Genomic DNA, 17619 nt, shown 5'->3' on the forward strand with positions numbered 1-17619 from the left:
AGTCAGTGCTTCATTGCAGTGGCATGGCTATTGAGTGTGCATGTGGTGCAACTGTACTGTGGTTCATAAGAGGCTTTTTGGGTTAGATCGTGTAAATATATAAGTGTGTCATTAAACCCGCCACCACCCAACACAGCCAACTAGTAAGGGTTGTCACGTAAACAGAACATGCAATTTCGTCACTAGTACAGCACAACGGTGTGTTGGAGAGCCAAGCCACAACATTTACAATCTGAGTACAATGTTTCGCCAGTAATTACAACCAGCTTCATCAGGCGACAGCCATATTTGTGAAGAAGTCCACCTGTTTCGATGTGGTGACCAAACTTCTGCGCTCTTGAGTCAAAGTACATTATGCATGCGCATTATGCGGGCCCATTGATCTTGCAACCACTGATGCGTGTCCATATTTCTAAAGTGGCTGGGACGGGTGCAGATACTCCCGAATTTGCACGATGCCTTTTAGGAGCCTATGTAAACCCCTCCCTAGCAGGAGTTATGCACTGTTTCTGTACTCAGGCCCCTGGTTCCCAGTTAAAGAGCAGCGTTACATAGTTTAGAAATAGCTAAATCTATCAAACGTGTGTGACCAGGACAGTTTCGGAGTCTTGAGACTCAATTATCATTATAAAATATATGTATGTCTAATAATTGGACAAATGTCTCTACATGTTATATGGGTATTGTTTGACCGTACTTTGCCATGCTGATATAGTGCGGGTTGTTAAAATCCTTTCTATTTTCACCCCATCCACTGCAAATTTGACAAATCACAAACAGCTATTTTCTAAGTGTGGTACAACACTGCGTGTATATGTTAAGTACATATGGTTTACCTGCTTCTTCAGTATGATTTCGGCTTGATTGTCCATCTGACCTGTATAATTCATAATTAGTGTCGTTGTGGAGCCTATAGTTAACAGCATATATCTGTAGACTATATGTATCCTTCACATTTCTGCCTCTACATATACAAAATAAAGTGTATTTTCAAATCCCACTTTAAATTATCGACAACAAAACTTGTGATTATTTTGTTAAATGTGATATATCTTTTTGTAGTGAGCTAGGACCCGTGACTATAATATCTTATCTAAAAGTACTTGGCTGTTCACCTGCATAAGTTCAAACAAGCGTGACTTTACCGATAAGTCACTTTCAAAACTAGTACAATTGTTTGTTTGTGTTGGACCAATGTTGCTGAAAGTATGCACTCCCAGAGGTTGCGTGGCTCATGCAACATGTTATTTTGATATTGGGGAAGAGATTAAAACAATTGTATGTTCTGCTTGATCCCTTTGCTACAACAAATACATGTCAGTCAAGTTAAATTAAATTCAGCACAATCAGCGTTGTGTGGAGGTTGGAAATTATACATTTTCATCTTGGATATTGTGGCGATGTTACCATTCTTGTTGTGTACTTGATTGTGGTGTTTTGTAATTTGTGATTGTGGTGTTTCAGAATTTGTCACGTGAGGAAAGTGTTTTAATTGTGACGTTTTCGGATGCTTGAGTTGAAGTTCACTGGTTGTGAATATTTGGGTTTAATGGTTATTTTGTTACATACTTGTAAAACCGTGGTAAAGCGTCCAATGTATAGGATTGAAGCTTTCGTGACTGCCGGAAATACTATACTCATTGGTTCTTTCGGTAAAGTCACGTATGTAGAAATAAAATAAGAATACAATTAAAATAGATCACGAAGTTTCGAACGCAAAACAAGCGTTCGTCCTCAGGTGAAAATGTCGTAAAACACACAGTGAGGGAACACACAGATGCACATCACACACAGAGCACACCGAAAACGGCAAACTGCACGGAGGCAAATACAGCAAGAAGATGAAAGACGCGAACTCGGCAAAGCTTAGAAATATAATGCGATGCAACCCAGTCGGCCAACAACACAGTTAGACACTAAACCTGGTTGACCACGTATTTCAAAAGACTGATCAATTTTGTGTTCACCTTAAGGTTGAACACACCAACGTAAACAGAGGATAAGGACTCGTGAACAGACATGAGGTACAAGGTAGCCTGGAAGGCAATTGATAGTGAAATGCTGCATTAATGGTCAGCGATAACTGGAAGACTATAGGGGCTCCATTTGATTTTTGTAAATTTCCAGAGGGAATCCGTCAGGACCTGCTGTCTTCCCCGAATGTGATGATGCCAAGGCCTCGTTTAACTCTTGTGTCTCGATGGATATGCCCAAGTCCTCTATCCATTTAAGATCTAGGCTACGGAGAAGAATTTTTATCAGGTTAGCGTCGATTACCTTATTTTAACGAGAAACTGATGTAAAAGGGCCTCATAGATGTCCTTAAAACATGTGTTAATTTATTTGGCCTTAGTTAACGGGAGGGGGCCTATTTGTTGTTTACCTAACAATATCCGTGCGCAGTTATTTAAACATCTGGCCATCGGCGCCTACACTCGCGCTGCTCTATCCATGGAAGCTACGTACCCTCCCTTGATTTTTCGTACCTTATCCATTTCCCGTCACAACTCACAATCTCCTGTCACCACGTGCATCGCTCACAGCTGCACACCGCACGTGCCCCACTGTACCCTCAGGTGAGCGCATAAGGGAGCCGTCATCACCGGGTGAGAGCCCTATGCCGAGAAGAAGGGGATGAGGAAAAAGTAGAAATTGAGGGGGGAGATGGGAGGAGAGGCAGTCTAAAAAGAGAAAGTGGAGAGCTCATTGGGAAGGGAAAGTTCCGTGCTTTGTTCAGCCCAGGTAAAGATATGTGCTGTGAAGGCACGGAAGATGCAGGACTGGTGCTCCAAATCCACTCCACCCAGCGACCAGCAGCCTCAAGCAGCACTCCTTCAGTTGCCCCTCACTTGCCCTCAGTCTCAGTAGCACTTCCTGGAACCCCCGGCACCTCATCACCTCACCTCGGGTTAGGAAATCCCACCTCCTCCCTCCAATGTGGATCCGAAGTTTGGCTGCGTAGAGCAATTGCGAGCTCACCCCATTCCTGTTCACCAGATCTCTGTGCAGTGGGAGGAGGTTTCTCTTCTTCGAGTCAGCCAAAGTAGGGTCAGGGACTATGAAGAGCTTGTTTCCTTAAATTTGATTGGCATTGCCCTTTGGCATTCTTGCCATACTTAGCGCTTCTGCAGCCCTGTGCCAATTGGAGAAGAGGATTAACATGGGGACGAGTCTAGGGTTGTTTGCTTCCATTTAACCTTACCTTTCAACCAATTGTATCGGTTGTTGATATGGAGTTTTTAGGTTTTTGAGTGCAGAGAGTATGTGTTTTTGAGAAGAGTAGAGGGTTCATTCGGAAGCGGTGTTTTCTACCCCCTCTGGGAGACCAGATGCCTTCAGTTGAATTTCCCTGCCATTACCATATTGTTTATTAAACGTCTTCTCTAGCTCCTTGAGTTGTGGTTATGCACCTTGCTCAAGTCCCTGTGTTGCTCAAACGTGATCTGAAGAGATGCCATTGCTAACTCTTGTTTCTCCATCCTCTCATTGATCCCACTTAGTGTTTTGTTACAGCATGGAGTAAAGTGGTTTTTGGCTCCGTTTGCTGACCAACTTCCCAGGTGTTTTGGAAAAGTTGATCGACCTTTTCAAGTAGAGCTTGTAACATCCCACGAGTCCCTCCAGGAGTTGTCTCATGTCTTTCCTTTATTGCGGAGGTCAATGGAGAAGATGCCTTAGATTTATTTCCCATGGATATTTCCGCCATTGAGCATGTGGAGTGTGAGGCAGGCAAACACAGGCCTAAGATTCAGTTACATGAGACAGGCCGAAGTAAAAAAAAAACTTTTCTGCAGGAAGAAAGGCTCGCAAGAATTGGGGTTTTCTGACCAAAAAACTCTCTGAAACCTCATGCATTAGGCTGATATTATGGAGGGGTCGAAGAGGTCCGATTGGGCACTGTTCATGGTGAAACCGGAAGTCGAAAGTAGTCCGTTAAAAATAGTTGCGTCATTATTTATAAGAGTGTAGGGAGAGTATTTTAAAATTAATGGTGGAGGCGTTTGTTCATGTTTTTGGATTTGTGTGTCTGCTTATCAGAGTGCACTTGTGTGTGAAGATGAGTAATGTCTATCTAAAGGGTGGTATTGATCATCCCTTATTTATAATGGAACGTATTAATGTTTTGCCCATTAATCTATATAAATAATAGGGAAATTTGTGGATATGTGTGTCTGTTCGAAATGTTTAGCATACTTCCAAACATGCTACAAACTTGAAATTTGGTATATGGGTAGCTTCCTTACTGTACACAATGTAAAAAGTATTAAAAATTTAATTTTATATTTGGGGGGGGGGGGGAGGAATAATGGATATAATATATAGCATGGCAAGTGAGCGGTGACGTCACATCTGTGATGTCACCCGCATGCGGCAGCGTTACGCAGTGTGCCTGCTGATGTCACGCATCCCTCCCCCCACCCTCCGCGTCGGCCGTGTATCCCGCATAAATGCATGCCAATTGTTGTCATATTAGACTAACGTTTTACTTTCTGGCTGGACGGACACGTCCAAAGGAGGCACGGGCTGCTATCTTCTATATATATATAAAAGGGAAATTTGTGAATGTGTGTTCGAAATGTTTAGCATACTTCCCAACATGCTACAAACTAGAAATTTGGCATGTGGGTAGGTTCCATACTGTACACAATGTAAAAATCATGAAAATAGACTTTTGTATTTTGGGAGGGGGGGGGGGGAGAAATTACCATGAAGTGTGTGGCGTCAACACACAACACACCTGAGTTAAGCGGTCTGCAATACTTACCCCTACCATATGGCTCTTCGCGCGCCATAGTTCTAGAGCTGTTAACAGCATGCCGGGAGATTTTAGGTGGCGCTTCGCTCCTGGCCGATGAGGCCATTGGCTCCTCGGAGTTTCAATACATATCCGTGCGAACAACGGGTACAACTGCTATCTTAAATATAAAGCAGAAAATACATCTGTTTGTTTGTGTGAAGCAGCAAAAACTCTCGAACGCTGAGATTTGGTGTCATGAAATTTGCACAGCTTATGCTGTCTGTATTTTCTAAGTGAACGCGACCATTTTCAGCTCGCCACATCATTCCCTTCCAGAGTTGCCAAAATCGACCTTACATACAAGTGGGTTAAGGTTGCATTTCCTTGAGTGAAAAACATCCGATTTAGTTAATTTAATATGTTTCGGATTTTTTCTTTCTTGCAAGCATCAATTTTTTTCAGGGTTTTTCAGTGAAATATAAGGGAATATGAAATTAATCCAAGACAATAATCTAAGTCCTGGGCGAAGCCGGGTAGTTAAGATAGTTCCATATAAAATTGGAGTAAGGACAAGTCTTACAATTTTTAAACTTAATGTAAGTTCAATCTTGTTTCTCCATACTCAGGTGCCAGGTTGAGACCATAAATTGCACTTCAGAAGCCCGTTTAATTATAGGCTGCTGAAACCCAAATTCAAATCAAGGACTGCATTTTTGCCAACTCGGTACTGATTTCTAAGCCAACCCAGCCACCTCATATCTCCACTGGAGACAGATAAGAATCACCTCTTCGTCACAAACGCGTGCATTTTGTGCCGATTCAGGACAGGATTCACTTCTTCTGCTGTGAGGAGACAAAGCAGTGGTAAAATAAGCATAGTTGACAAAACATATATACAGCATTATTAATGAATATGTAATCTCAAAAGTTTCAGAATTTAAAATGCACACATGTTTAATTCATCATCAGGGACATAATGATTCTAAAGCACGATAAATCACATTCAAGTGAGCAGGTTGCAAATGTTGGTGCAACCAATTAGCAAGCTCTGTGGCCCTAAATGTTTGGCCAAAACCACAGTTGTATATCCTAAGGCCTTTTGGGATATGGGGAATTAGGGCAATGCCTAAGTTGCCTATCCTTAACTGAACAAAAATTTGAGGCAAAAATAATAAAAACAATACATTTTCAAATAACATAATAAAAAACAATTAAATAATTTTATTTACCTTAAATACTGAGGATTGAATTCCATGGTGAATACGATGATGTTGATTGAGGATGAGGTAACGGGGTAAGTGTTTGTTAGGAGGAGGAGGGGCTTTTCTCACCCCCTTCCTCTGGTGTTGGGCAGAGAGTGGTGGCGGGAGCTGGGAGATGAGATGATGCATGGATGGAATATATGTAGTGTAATCTTGATTTGCTTACTTTCACGGGCAAGACTATCTCAGCTGCACTTAACTCAGCTCACTTAGTTTCTCTAATCAAGGCTATCTGACTGTCTCCAGATGATTTACTTGTCAGTTTCGATGTAGTCTCCCTGTTCACCAAGGTACCTGTACCTGACACCATTGCAATCATTGAACACTTGGTCCAACAGGGACTGAATCCAGATGTACCAACTTTGGTAAGGCACTGGATGAGGTAGAATTGATTTGCCGATCCAGGCCAAGATAAGTTTTGGGTATGGCCCCCGATTCAAGAGGGAGGCATTGCTTCACAAAACCATTGGGCTTGCTCAGCTGGAGTCCCACAAGAGAAGCAGAAGTTGCAACATCGTCATCGTAAGGTATTGTTGCTGCTGTTGTTGCTATTGCTATTGCTGTTATTGTTGCAGTTGCTGCTTTTGTTCTCACTGTTATTGTTGCTGTTGTTGTTTCTGTTGCTATTATACATGTGGAGTGACTAACTCGGAGACACTAAGAGTTAGATGCACTTCTTTATTAACAAGCACCATCGGGGTTAACACTTTTATAATAAGTTAGCCTATGATCAGCGACGTTACTCAGTCAGGAAAGTTGGTAGGCTGCCTGACTGGTGACGCCCCGAGATGGTGAAGATGGAGACGACGACGAGGAGGATGGTGAAGGCGACGAAAAGAATAAGGAGAAGAATGGTGAAGACTTCAGCAGCACGAAGGGGATCCCACTCCATATGACAGCCATGAGGTCCCCTACAGGAGCCCTTCTTATACTTTCAGTATGGCCTGGCTCTGCCCCCGACCACGCCCCCTTTCTGGAACCTACTAGCGGGTTCTTGGTGTGCTCCTTCTGTGAACTTTCCCTAGATCCTCCTCTGGATTCATATTCTTAGGTTTTTTCGGTAAAGTCACGTAGGTAAAACATCAAAATTAATAAAAATAAAATAAAACAAAAATCACGACGTTTCGGAGGCAACACAAGTCTCCGTCATCAGGTGGGACCGTCACAGCCGGATTAGCTGCATCAAGTGAGGCAATGATTCAAGATGTAATCCCTTAAAAAGCAAGTTGAGGGGGAGGAGAGGGGGAGCTCATCAGAATGTGGTAGCCAATGAATGGAACGCATCGGGAGGGGGAGGGGGGGGCGGGGCCAAAATAATGCACGTCGGCGTGGACGCGGTTGCTGTTGCACAACGCCAACGCATTGGACAGAGAGGGGGAGGGGGAGGCCTGATACACATGATAGAAAAAAGAACGAAAATGCCCATGTTTATACCAATGCTGGCTGAACAATGAAGAGAGTACTGTTAAACACTAGGGATGTTAACACTCGGTAAAGTAAAGTAAGATAGTGCCTGTCAGATAAGATGGTCCAAAAAAGTGTAATTAAGCATTTTTTGCGTGGTTGATAACATCTTTCCAATGATTACTAAGTTTGTACCCCTCATCACGGTTGAAATTATGTCTGTGTTTGTATATTTGTATGGCTTCGTGTACAAACCTTTGATGGTAGCCAGGAGGTTTGCAGAGAACCTTGGTCTCGGAAAAGACAATTTCATGAGAGCCCACCGAGTTGTAGCAATGATCGGCAACGGCCGAAGAATCAGTTCTGCCGTGTTTCAGATCTGACTTGTGCTCGCGGACACGATCAGAAACATGGCGTTTCGTTTCTCCAATGTAGCAATCACCACAAATGCAACTCAATTTGTAGACTCCAGGATACTGTAAGTCAGGAACGACATCCTTCACAGATGGAATCAGATCACGGATTTTATGCACTGTACTGAATCGGACTTGGATCTTATGTTTGTTTAGAATTTTGGAGATCTTTTTGGTCACGCCTGCTATGTATGGTAACGTGATAGTTTTGGTCGGAGTTTCATGTGGCTGTTCCTGTGTGGTGGGAGAGACAGCTTGGCGGATAGTACGGTCAGAGTATCCGTTCATCCTGAGGGTCCGATGTACATGTCTTAATTCACCGGTCAGGTGGTGTTGGTCAGAAATGCCATGGGCTCTATGGTATAGCGTTTTGATGAGAGAATTCTTTTGAGATGGGTGGTGGTGGGAATCCGGTTTCAAGTAGGAATCTGTGTGGGTGGCTTTCCTGTAGACAGAATGTCCCAAGGATCCGTCAGGCCTCCTCTCAAACAGAATATCCAAGAATGGTAGTTTACCGTCTTTCTCCACTTCCATGGTGAATCTGATGGATGGGTGTCTAGAATTGATGTGGTCCAAGAAGTGGTTCAATGCTAGGAGGCCATGTGGCCAGATGACGAAAGTGTCATCCACATACCTCTTCCACAGGGAAGGACGCAGGGTGGATGTCTGGATGGCGTCTGATTCAAACTTTTCCATGAACATGTTGGCTATAACTGGTGACAAGGGGGAGCCCATAGGGGTACCCTCATTCTGTTTGTAGAAGGTGCCATTCCAGGTAAAATAGGTGTTGGTGAGGCAATGCCTAACCAGCGCAGGTGCATCAGAATTCAATCCATGTTGGACTAAGTCCTCAATTATTGTTAGGGTGTCCGGTACTGGGACTTTGGTAAACAAAGATACTACATCAAAGCTGACGAGGATGTCATCAGGGGATAGTACCATGTCCTTAACCATAGAGACTAATTGGGTTAAGTTGAGTACTGCCGAAGAGGTCTTGCCTGTGAAGGGGAGCAGAGTATCTGATAGAAAACGGGCTAGTTTGTACGTAGGAGAGTTTATCGTCGACACGATGGGTCGTAGCGGGGTGCCTTCCTTATGGATTTTGGGAAGACCATAGAGTCTGGGAGGTCTTGCCACCGATGGTATTAGAGAGGGACGTTTGCTTGGTTCGATTAGGGAAGTCGAACTCGTGATGATACTGTTGGTTTTCGTCGTTAGGCTTTTAGTGGGATCGTTTTTAATTTTGGAGTAACTCCCATCATAACCTGGCCTGCTGACATCAGGGATGCTGAAAGCTGCAGATCCCCTTCCCTGCCAGCAGCCAGCGCTATGCTGCTACATTACAATGCTATGCCACTAAACATGCAACATACTGGTGTCCCGTGATGGGATAGCGCCTTTGATCAAAACCCTCAATCAAATGCCTCCAATAAAAGCCCTCGATCGACACCTTCAATCGAAGGAAATAGTCTGCAGTCTCTTTTTATTGTTTTTCTTTCTAAAGAGGGTTGTGTTGCCATGTGCAATCTCAACTGAGCAATTTAGGACTCAAATTTGGACCATGACACGAGCACACTATGGCCTACTCTTTTGAATGACGTAATAATATATTTAATGTCCACTGTGAAGCAGACACATTAACATTAACATAACCACCTTGGCGCACTCGCCGTGTAGAAGTGTCGGCGATCTTGCATTGACATGCTAATTTTGCCTGGCAGCCCTCTGATTGATGGAAAGTTCACCACCGCCACGGTCGCTGCCCACAACTTGCATTGGCATTGGCTGCTGACAATTGTTCTACGCCCATTTCAAAACTTTATAAGCAGTTGTCTTTAGAAGCTAACCGCCCATGTTCCTGATGACGACCGCTTGTGTTGCGATCAAAACGTCGGCATATTGTTATTATTATTTTTATTATTTTATTATTTTCTATCTACGTGGCCTTACCGAAAAACCCAAAGAATATGAGCATTCAATGACCAATGGGTTTTAACTGTGCCGAAAAAAACCTAAACCTAAGGAGTTCTCAACAGAAATTATCAAGGCATCATCAGCTACTTCCCGCTACAACAAGAGACATTCAGCAACTTCAAATGCTGTCTCTGAATCCACCTAAGGTAAGGATTTTAAGCCATATGTAAAACATATATCTCGTCTAAGGTGGAATGAGGGAAAGTGCCTAGAGATGCCCCCTATATTCTGATTCATTGTATATTTTTTGTGTGGTCAGATTGCATAAGTAAAATGCGTGTCGTAAACCTTCCTCCACTCAGCGTACTGGCGATTAGCACAGTTGGTTACGTACGATGTTAATAAAGTTCAACATACATACACACAGTCGATTATTGAATTTGTCATGTCAACAATGTGACAATTTATATTGCTTCAGGACACCGGTGTGTTGAAAATCAATAGCGTATATAATTGGGTATGATGTAGTTACAACCTGCTTCACCAATCTGGGCCTTAAATACGTGTGGAGTCATGTGATCATTATGTGCCCACCAGGTACCAAGACGTGGCAGGCAATACCTCCAATTAACATGGTTGGCTACATACAGTGTGAAAGAATTTCAACATACATTAAGTGTAATGTATTTGAATAAATGTAGAATTGTATGTTAGACTATCATAAATTGTGTTAGATGTTAATATGATGGTATATGTTCACGTAGTAAACGTCATACATGATTTATGGCCTGGACATAGTTGAACTTCAAGATTTTTGGCTCTCCTTTCTTCCTTAGGAAGACTTTGCGGATGCCCCATCTGCAGGACTGCTTTTTTTACCATTGCATGTGCATATGTCTTTACCACGACCCATCCGGATAAAGGTAAGAATAGATTTCACTCTGATTTGTCCCATGTTATTCGGGGGAAAAAACAGCTCATGAGAGCTAGATAATCATTAAGGGTGCTCTCTATTCAAGGATTGACACGGAGATGGAGACATGGAGAGGTATAGATGGAAGGGATGGAGTTGGCAAATATCACACTAATAGACAAATGCTGATCTTACTGTTTATCAAAATGACCTTACAATTATTCAAATGTTTGTTCCGCCTCCCAGACAAGACTAAAAACGACTTGGATGCATCCACAATGTAAACACTGTCATCCGATTGACTACATGATCACTAAACAGAGAGATGTTCGGGATATCTTTAACCAGGGTGATGCATGGAGCTGAGTTGGATACAGAGCATGTTACGTGGCATACTATGAGGTCCCTTTACATCCGCCTTTAGTTCAAGAGGTCTGTGTCAAACTACCAAAACGAAATTCAACATTTTCCATTTGGATTCTGATGCAACAATTACCCAGTTCCAGGAAGCCATGGCAGCAGCAGTAGTGGAGGTCGCTGCACAGCATTCATCTTTAGATTTGGAGGATCATTGGAAGTTCTTCAGATACACAGCACAGGAGGTGTTTGTGAGGGTGCCTAGCACCACAAGGTACAAACACCACGACAGGTCTTGACCAGAAGAACACCACCATTGGCATATTTCTCAAGGAGAAGAGGGCTGCACCCAATGCACTCATGCAGGAAAGGGGGTCACAGGCAAAGACGTTGGCCTTCCATAAATCCTGGGTTGTACCACACAAAAATTTGTGATCATTCTAGAATCATTGCTTGGACGATAAGGAAACAGATTTAGGTCTTGGGCGATTTTAAGGATCAGAAGGGTTTGTGTGAGGCCATGAAAGGAATATTTGGTCCCTCAATGAATGGATCAGCTTTTCTTAGGTATGCAGATGTGTCAAGTTTTTGTTTCCACACAGATCAATACAATTCTTGACCATGGCAGGGAGCATTTCTCTGAGCTTTTGAAAAAGAAAATCACCATCTTGATGCCGCTCCAGCAATGGAGAAGGTCATAAATTGTGGAAAGGCTTGAACAAGATACTACTTAAGGATTTCCTTATTGTTGCTAAATACAAGAGAAAAGGTGACTGGAGTGATTGCAATATCCACTGCAGAATCTCTCTCCTGTGAACAGCAGGGAAGTATCTGGCCAAAGTTTTCCAGGGGGGTCTCGTTAAGTATATCATTAAAAACATACTGCACGAAGGTCACTGTGCACAATCTTCTGGGAGTACATTGTTTTCAGATAATTGGTTCAACACAAGCAACATTCTGTACGGGTTTCTACATTCAGTGTCTCTTCAGCAGAGCGAGCCTTGCTTGAACAAGGTTGGCTTGTGAACGCCAGATTTTTAAAGGGAGGAACTTCTTTGTGAGAAATTGTTTTGACGCAACAATATTTAATACACAACGCAAAGGAATAATTAGTGCCGTTGTGAGGAATATAAAAAACACGTGAAGTTAGCAGACAGATCTACCTCATTCACATATTTCTCCCTCCACGTAAACAAATATAGGGTAAAGGGTACAATATATATTAATTTAACACGTAGGCTTTCGCGACCAATATTATTCATAATAGAGGTTTTTGGGTCAGATCGCGTTATTTATAAATGCGTCGTAACCCTCCACAACCCGACACGGCAAAACAGAAAAAAATGCGTCACGTTTTCAAAGGACAAATTAATTGACTTCTTTAGCCCACCGGTGTGCTGAAGAGAGAATCAACCGCATTTTTAAATTTTGAGTACGACGTTTCGCTGGTAATTACAATCAGCTTCATCGGGCAAGAATGGTGAAGCTCTCCTGTTGCTTCCGGTCTGAAATAGAGCAGCATCAGGGTGACGTCATCATTTAATTCAATTCAATCTGGTGCAGTGATTCGAGGCAAAGAGGGGGAGGGTATTGTAATTATATAGATTGGTAATCATTCAATTGTTATTCATTGGTATTTGTTTCCCTTATAAGGAATGTATTGGTTGGACAGACGAGTGGTAATAATCACCTGGAGGGGGTTCCCAATGCAACAAATGCAACACCTATGCATCCACAGTTACATCAAGTCTCACTGTTTGGAGTAATTCCAATGTTCTCATGACTTTGGAGGTCATCTCTGTCTGGGGCTTTAACTGGTTTGTGTCTCTGGATTGCTCTCCATGCTCCTCAACAGTCTCTTTAGCGCCTCCTACAGTGGTTTGGCAAGGATACGTCATAGATGGATGCCCACCACGTGAGCCTCCTATACAAAATAAATCTACGACGTTTCGATCGCAACACAAGCGGTCGTCATCCCCCCTCTTTTCGTGATGATGACCGCTTGTGTTGTGATCAAAACGTCGTAGATGTTTTGTTATTTTCTTTGAACCTATCTACGTGACTTTACCGAAAGACCCAAAGAATATGAATTCCTGCAGTCACGAAAGCTTTAAGTTTGATTTTTATTCTTTACTCTTCTGGTGGCTGCGAGCACAACATGAGGGTATCAGCTGATCATTTTTAGCCCTCCAGTTAGCTTTGTAATACTGGGAGGATTACGTTAATAAAGAACACAGAGAGAAATATTAAAGAAATGTGCGGGTTTAGGTATTTTGGTTGCGTGTCTAACGAAATTGGATTGGGTCGCGTGGCGGGTAAGGTGGCGGTGTTGAAGCAGGTTGTGGGTTCTGGTTGAAATTACATCCATGTAGGAGCCAACAAGAGTTGTTAATCAATCTGATCCTCCTGCATCAATAACTCATGGAATGTGGATTAAAAATCATCACCAGCAGCAGCAATAATCAATCCAAACAGTTCCTCTCATTACATTTAGCAATTCTATTTTCATCCATAGCAAAACTATTCATCCGCTGAGCAAATAAATCTCACCTTACATTTCATGGAACGGCTATATTACTCATCTGCCTAAAATGCATCGAAGAAGCTTGGGTTTATTTTCCGTGACAACAGGTGCGCCACGGTTGCAAGATGTTAACTCCCTCGCCTGGTATGCAGGAGGACGTGGGTTCGATCCCGACCCTAACACCTGTTGTATGGATTTTTCTCCAGGTTCTCCCGTTTTACCATTGACATTTAAAACCAACATACGTTAAGAGTATTTGGCTGCTTTACATTTCCACGTGATGAGCCATTTTGTTAAGATATAATTTGATTCACTTAGGGCACTCGCTCCGTGACGGTCACTAATATCGTGGTCACCATTCCTGTGCATTTTATGACAACAATTTGGCCAGATCATTATCGTGGTAAAACCCAACAATTTAATGTTAGTTAGCTTGCTGCACTGTTGGGAAAGAGTACAATATTACTGTGCTGGAACAAAGGATTAACATAGAGAGCTTTCAAACCTCCTCAACACTGTCTCTTGTTTCACATTCCACATTTTAGGTGGATTTTTTTTATCGTGGAATCAAGATACGTGACAGATAATTCGGGAGCAATTCATCCAGCAGTGGATTGACCATAACTGATTATTATGAACTTTTTCATACAAATAAAATAGTATACTGAAGCTAGTTCATAATAGTTATTCTGACTCCATGTGATAAATATAGCTAAATGCGTAAACACTTTCAACATTATTTTCAAACTCTACTTCTAAAAAAATAGTTGGATAGAAAATAAATAAGCAGACAAATACAAATTACTCACTTATCTGTGACTCCAAATAAAAAACATATATTCAGCTATATGGTATTTTGTGAGTGCATGATTTCATGAGCATTGGTTCAACGCAAGCACATTTCTGAACCAGTTTGGACATTCAGAGCCTCATCAGCAGAATGAGGCTTGCTTGAACCAATGCTGGTGGACTGCAAGATGTTTGAAGGCATTGACCCTTTCAGTTATATAAGGATTCAACGAAATGACAGCGAATACATAACACCAAATAATAATCGTTGTCGCGGTTAATATAAGTAAAATATAAATTACCAGACAATATGCCTTATTCACATATCTGTCCCTCTTAATAAAATATTAATGTATTTGTAGCCTTATAAGAAAGAATGTCGACCAGTAAGACTGGTTCAGAAAAAAATACCTTTTGGCACAAGTCACGTTGGGAAGTAATAGCATCAGTCAAAAATGATTCACTTGAATAGCTTTGCCTGCACCAGCATTCCATTGTGAGCTGATGTTTGCCCAACCCAGGCGCTTGAGGGGCAGTAGTTGGCGACCATTAGAACAAACCCAGCCTCGAGGAAATGAAACGAAAATTTTCTGACCAACATAGACAAAGACAATAATCCCCCGTATAGCCTTAACAGACTGTTGAGGAAAGTGCTTTTAGCGAGCACTATTGAAGGCCGGAACAGTACACGAGGGGTTGTGTGTCTATCACAAGGCCCGACTGCCTTTGTCTCCCTAGTGGCGATGTTTACACACTACACCAGGTAATCGTTTGAGACTTAGTCGGCCTAGGAGAGGCCCAGGACCAGTTCAAATAATCGTCACTGGTGTTGGCCGTGAGCGGTCATTGAAATCATAGAGCAGCGCTCTAACCAATATACTCCTGATCCGCACCATCATAGGCACACTAAAATATATGCACCTAGAGGGGGCAGGGGGTGAGTCACCTAACGAGGGCAGCACCTACAGTGGGTAGGGGTGAGTCACGTGATGAGGGCAGCACCTGGATGGGGAAGGGGTAAGTCAAGTGACCAGGATAGCACCTAAAGGGGTCAGGGGGTGAGTCATAATACGGGGGGCATAATCTACCAATCTACCATGTTACCTGAGAATTCTCCAATTTGGGGGGGGGAAATTAAACACGTCAGCATCGCCCCGACTGACAGATTTCCCACTTGCACACTGGTGCTGCATGAACCTCATTCTATGTAGGGATGGCTGCCACTATGAGTCCAAATTGGTAGACTGCAGAAGAGAACATAATTGCTGAGAAAATATTCATTTCTTTCTCGTTTCTGGCCCCCTTACACTGGAACAAGTTGCCCTCCATGCTATTGTCTTGCTTACTCAAACTCCTGTTACCCCTCCCTTTCATATCATTAACACCATTATCCCTCTTCCCATCTTTCATACCTATTCGTCATACTCACTCGTCATAGCCGCTTATTGTCAGTTTCATCATCGTTTGTTTCACGTACCATCATATTCATCATGCACTACCACCCTGCTCATGAAATCACCTCATCTCTCACTATTCTGTTGTACACATACTGTATTTTATTAATTGCTGAGAGCCTTAATCAAGATGCTAGATGAATTAAAATTACAAAAGAGATGATAAGCAGAGTGCATTTAGTTGCTCAAGCACATCCTTATCTAATCCTTATCTGTGCAATTTTTTTGCTACTAACACATGTGCTTTGAAGAATGGTTACTTTCAGAAATGTAGCCTATTGCATATGAAAGTGTAACTGTCGTATGGCTGACTTAGATGCAGGGCAACAACAACAATTTCACATTCAGGTGGTAAATCCAGATAGCCGCGCCAGGAGCAGTGGAGTGCATCATCCCTGTGATGCCTCCTTCGTATTTGTGAATTGGGCATTGCGTCGCTATACGTTATATGATCAGTTCGGAATGAGAACAGTCGAAGATTGGATAAAAAAAATTACTTTCAATTTGTCCATCAGGTATCCGCATCTACTATGGATTGTGCGGATGTGGTGTAGGGTAGACCATGAGCTTTGTGGAAGATCAAACCCAGGGATCTTCTTCGTTGGATCTTTCACAAGGTATTTGTTTCTGAGTTCTTTTGAACTCAGCTCTCCAAGTTTCATCGGGGTTGAACTCACTTCATTAAATGTTAAACACATCTGTGCAAAATAGCTTTTGGAACTTCAAGCAATGACGAGGGACGTTGTTGAGGTCCTGATGAATGTGAAGGTGACTCTTTTCATTGATTCGCAGGACTTCCTGCAGGGATGCAGCATTGTGGCGAATGGGTGGGGGAGAGATTTGTGACAACACGAGCAGCCAGGGTATTGAGGTTGACTTTAGGGTTTCAGTAATACACCACATTGCAGTTTTCAATTGGACATCAACAAGTCGAGAGACTACTTGTGGTCTATACTAGATCCTGACCCACCTACTCTCAGAAACTGGAGCATGCTAAGTTTGCAAATGTGTAGGAACATGAAATCCGTCAGAAATGTGTTCCTCTAACAACACACCATCAGCTAAAACCGTGCTGTGGAAGAGGGATACGTTATTTCCAGCAATAGAGTTGCGCAAGGCCTCTCCACTGCAAACATCGCTGCTCCATCTGTTGAGGAATCGCCAGACCACTGGAAAAAAGGTGCTTAAGGTCGATAGGGTGTTTTGCATCACTGTGCATTCCACAGATAACCTAATCAATGTAAGCACAAACCTGCCCATCAAAGTTGGCTGAGATGTTGGGGATAAAATTCGACTAAGAATAACAAGAATGACATTCACGAAATGGAATGTTAGAACATTGCTTGACACACAACATGCTCAGAGCCTGAAACATCATACACGATTTATGGCCTGGACATAGTTGAACTCCAAGAGTTTCGGCTCTCCTTCCGTCCCTATGGAACACTTTGCGGATGCTCTTTCTGCAGGACCGCATTTTTACCATTACATGTGCATATGTCCTTACCACGACCGATCTGGATAAAGGTATGAAAAGAGTTCACTCTGATTTGTTCCATGTTATTCGGAAAAGAAACACCCAATGAGGACTAGATAATCATTGAGTGTGCAAGGATTGACACGGAAATGAAGACATGGAGAGGTTTATATGGAAGGAATGGTGTTGGCAAATATCAAACTAATGGAGTAATGCTGCTCTCACAGGTTTGCGAAAATGACTTCACTATGATTGAAAATGTTGTTCCACCTCCCAGATAGACTAAAAACATATTGGATACATCCACAATGTAAACACTGGCATCCGATTGACTACTTGATAACTAAACAGAGAGATGATCGGGATATCCTCAA

At 42.6% G+C, this 17619-nt stretch overlaps 1 protein-coding gene across 1 annotated transcript in view; it reads right to left on the reverse strand.

Annotated features, from left to right (window-relative positions):
* LOC144952999 (guanylate-binding protein 2-like) overlaps positions 1 to 17619 on the reverse strand; it is a 96791-nt gene that overhangs the window by 76899 nt on the left and 2273 nt on the right. Inside the window, exons 2-3 of the mRNA XM_078883483.1 lie at positions 5524 to 5581; positions 837 to 877 (exon numbers count right to left, since the gene is read on the reverse strand). Coding sequence (XP_078739609.1) covers positions 837 to 877; positions 5524 to 5581 — 99 coding nt within the window. The remainder of the gene's footprint in view (positions 1 to 836; positions 878 to 5523; positions 5582 to 17619) is intronic.

Source organism: Lampetra fluviatilis, chromosome 71 (assembly GCF_964198595.1).
Source record: "Lampetra fluviatilis chromosome 71, kcLamFluv1.1, whole genome shotgun sequence".
Lineage (NCBI taxonomy): Eukaryota > Metazoa > Chordata > Hyperoartia > Petromyzontiformes > Petromyzontidae > Lampetra > Lampetra fluviatilis.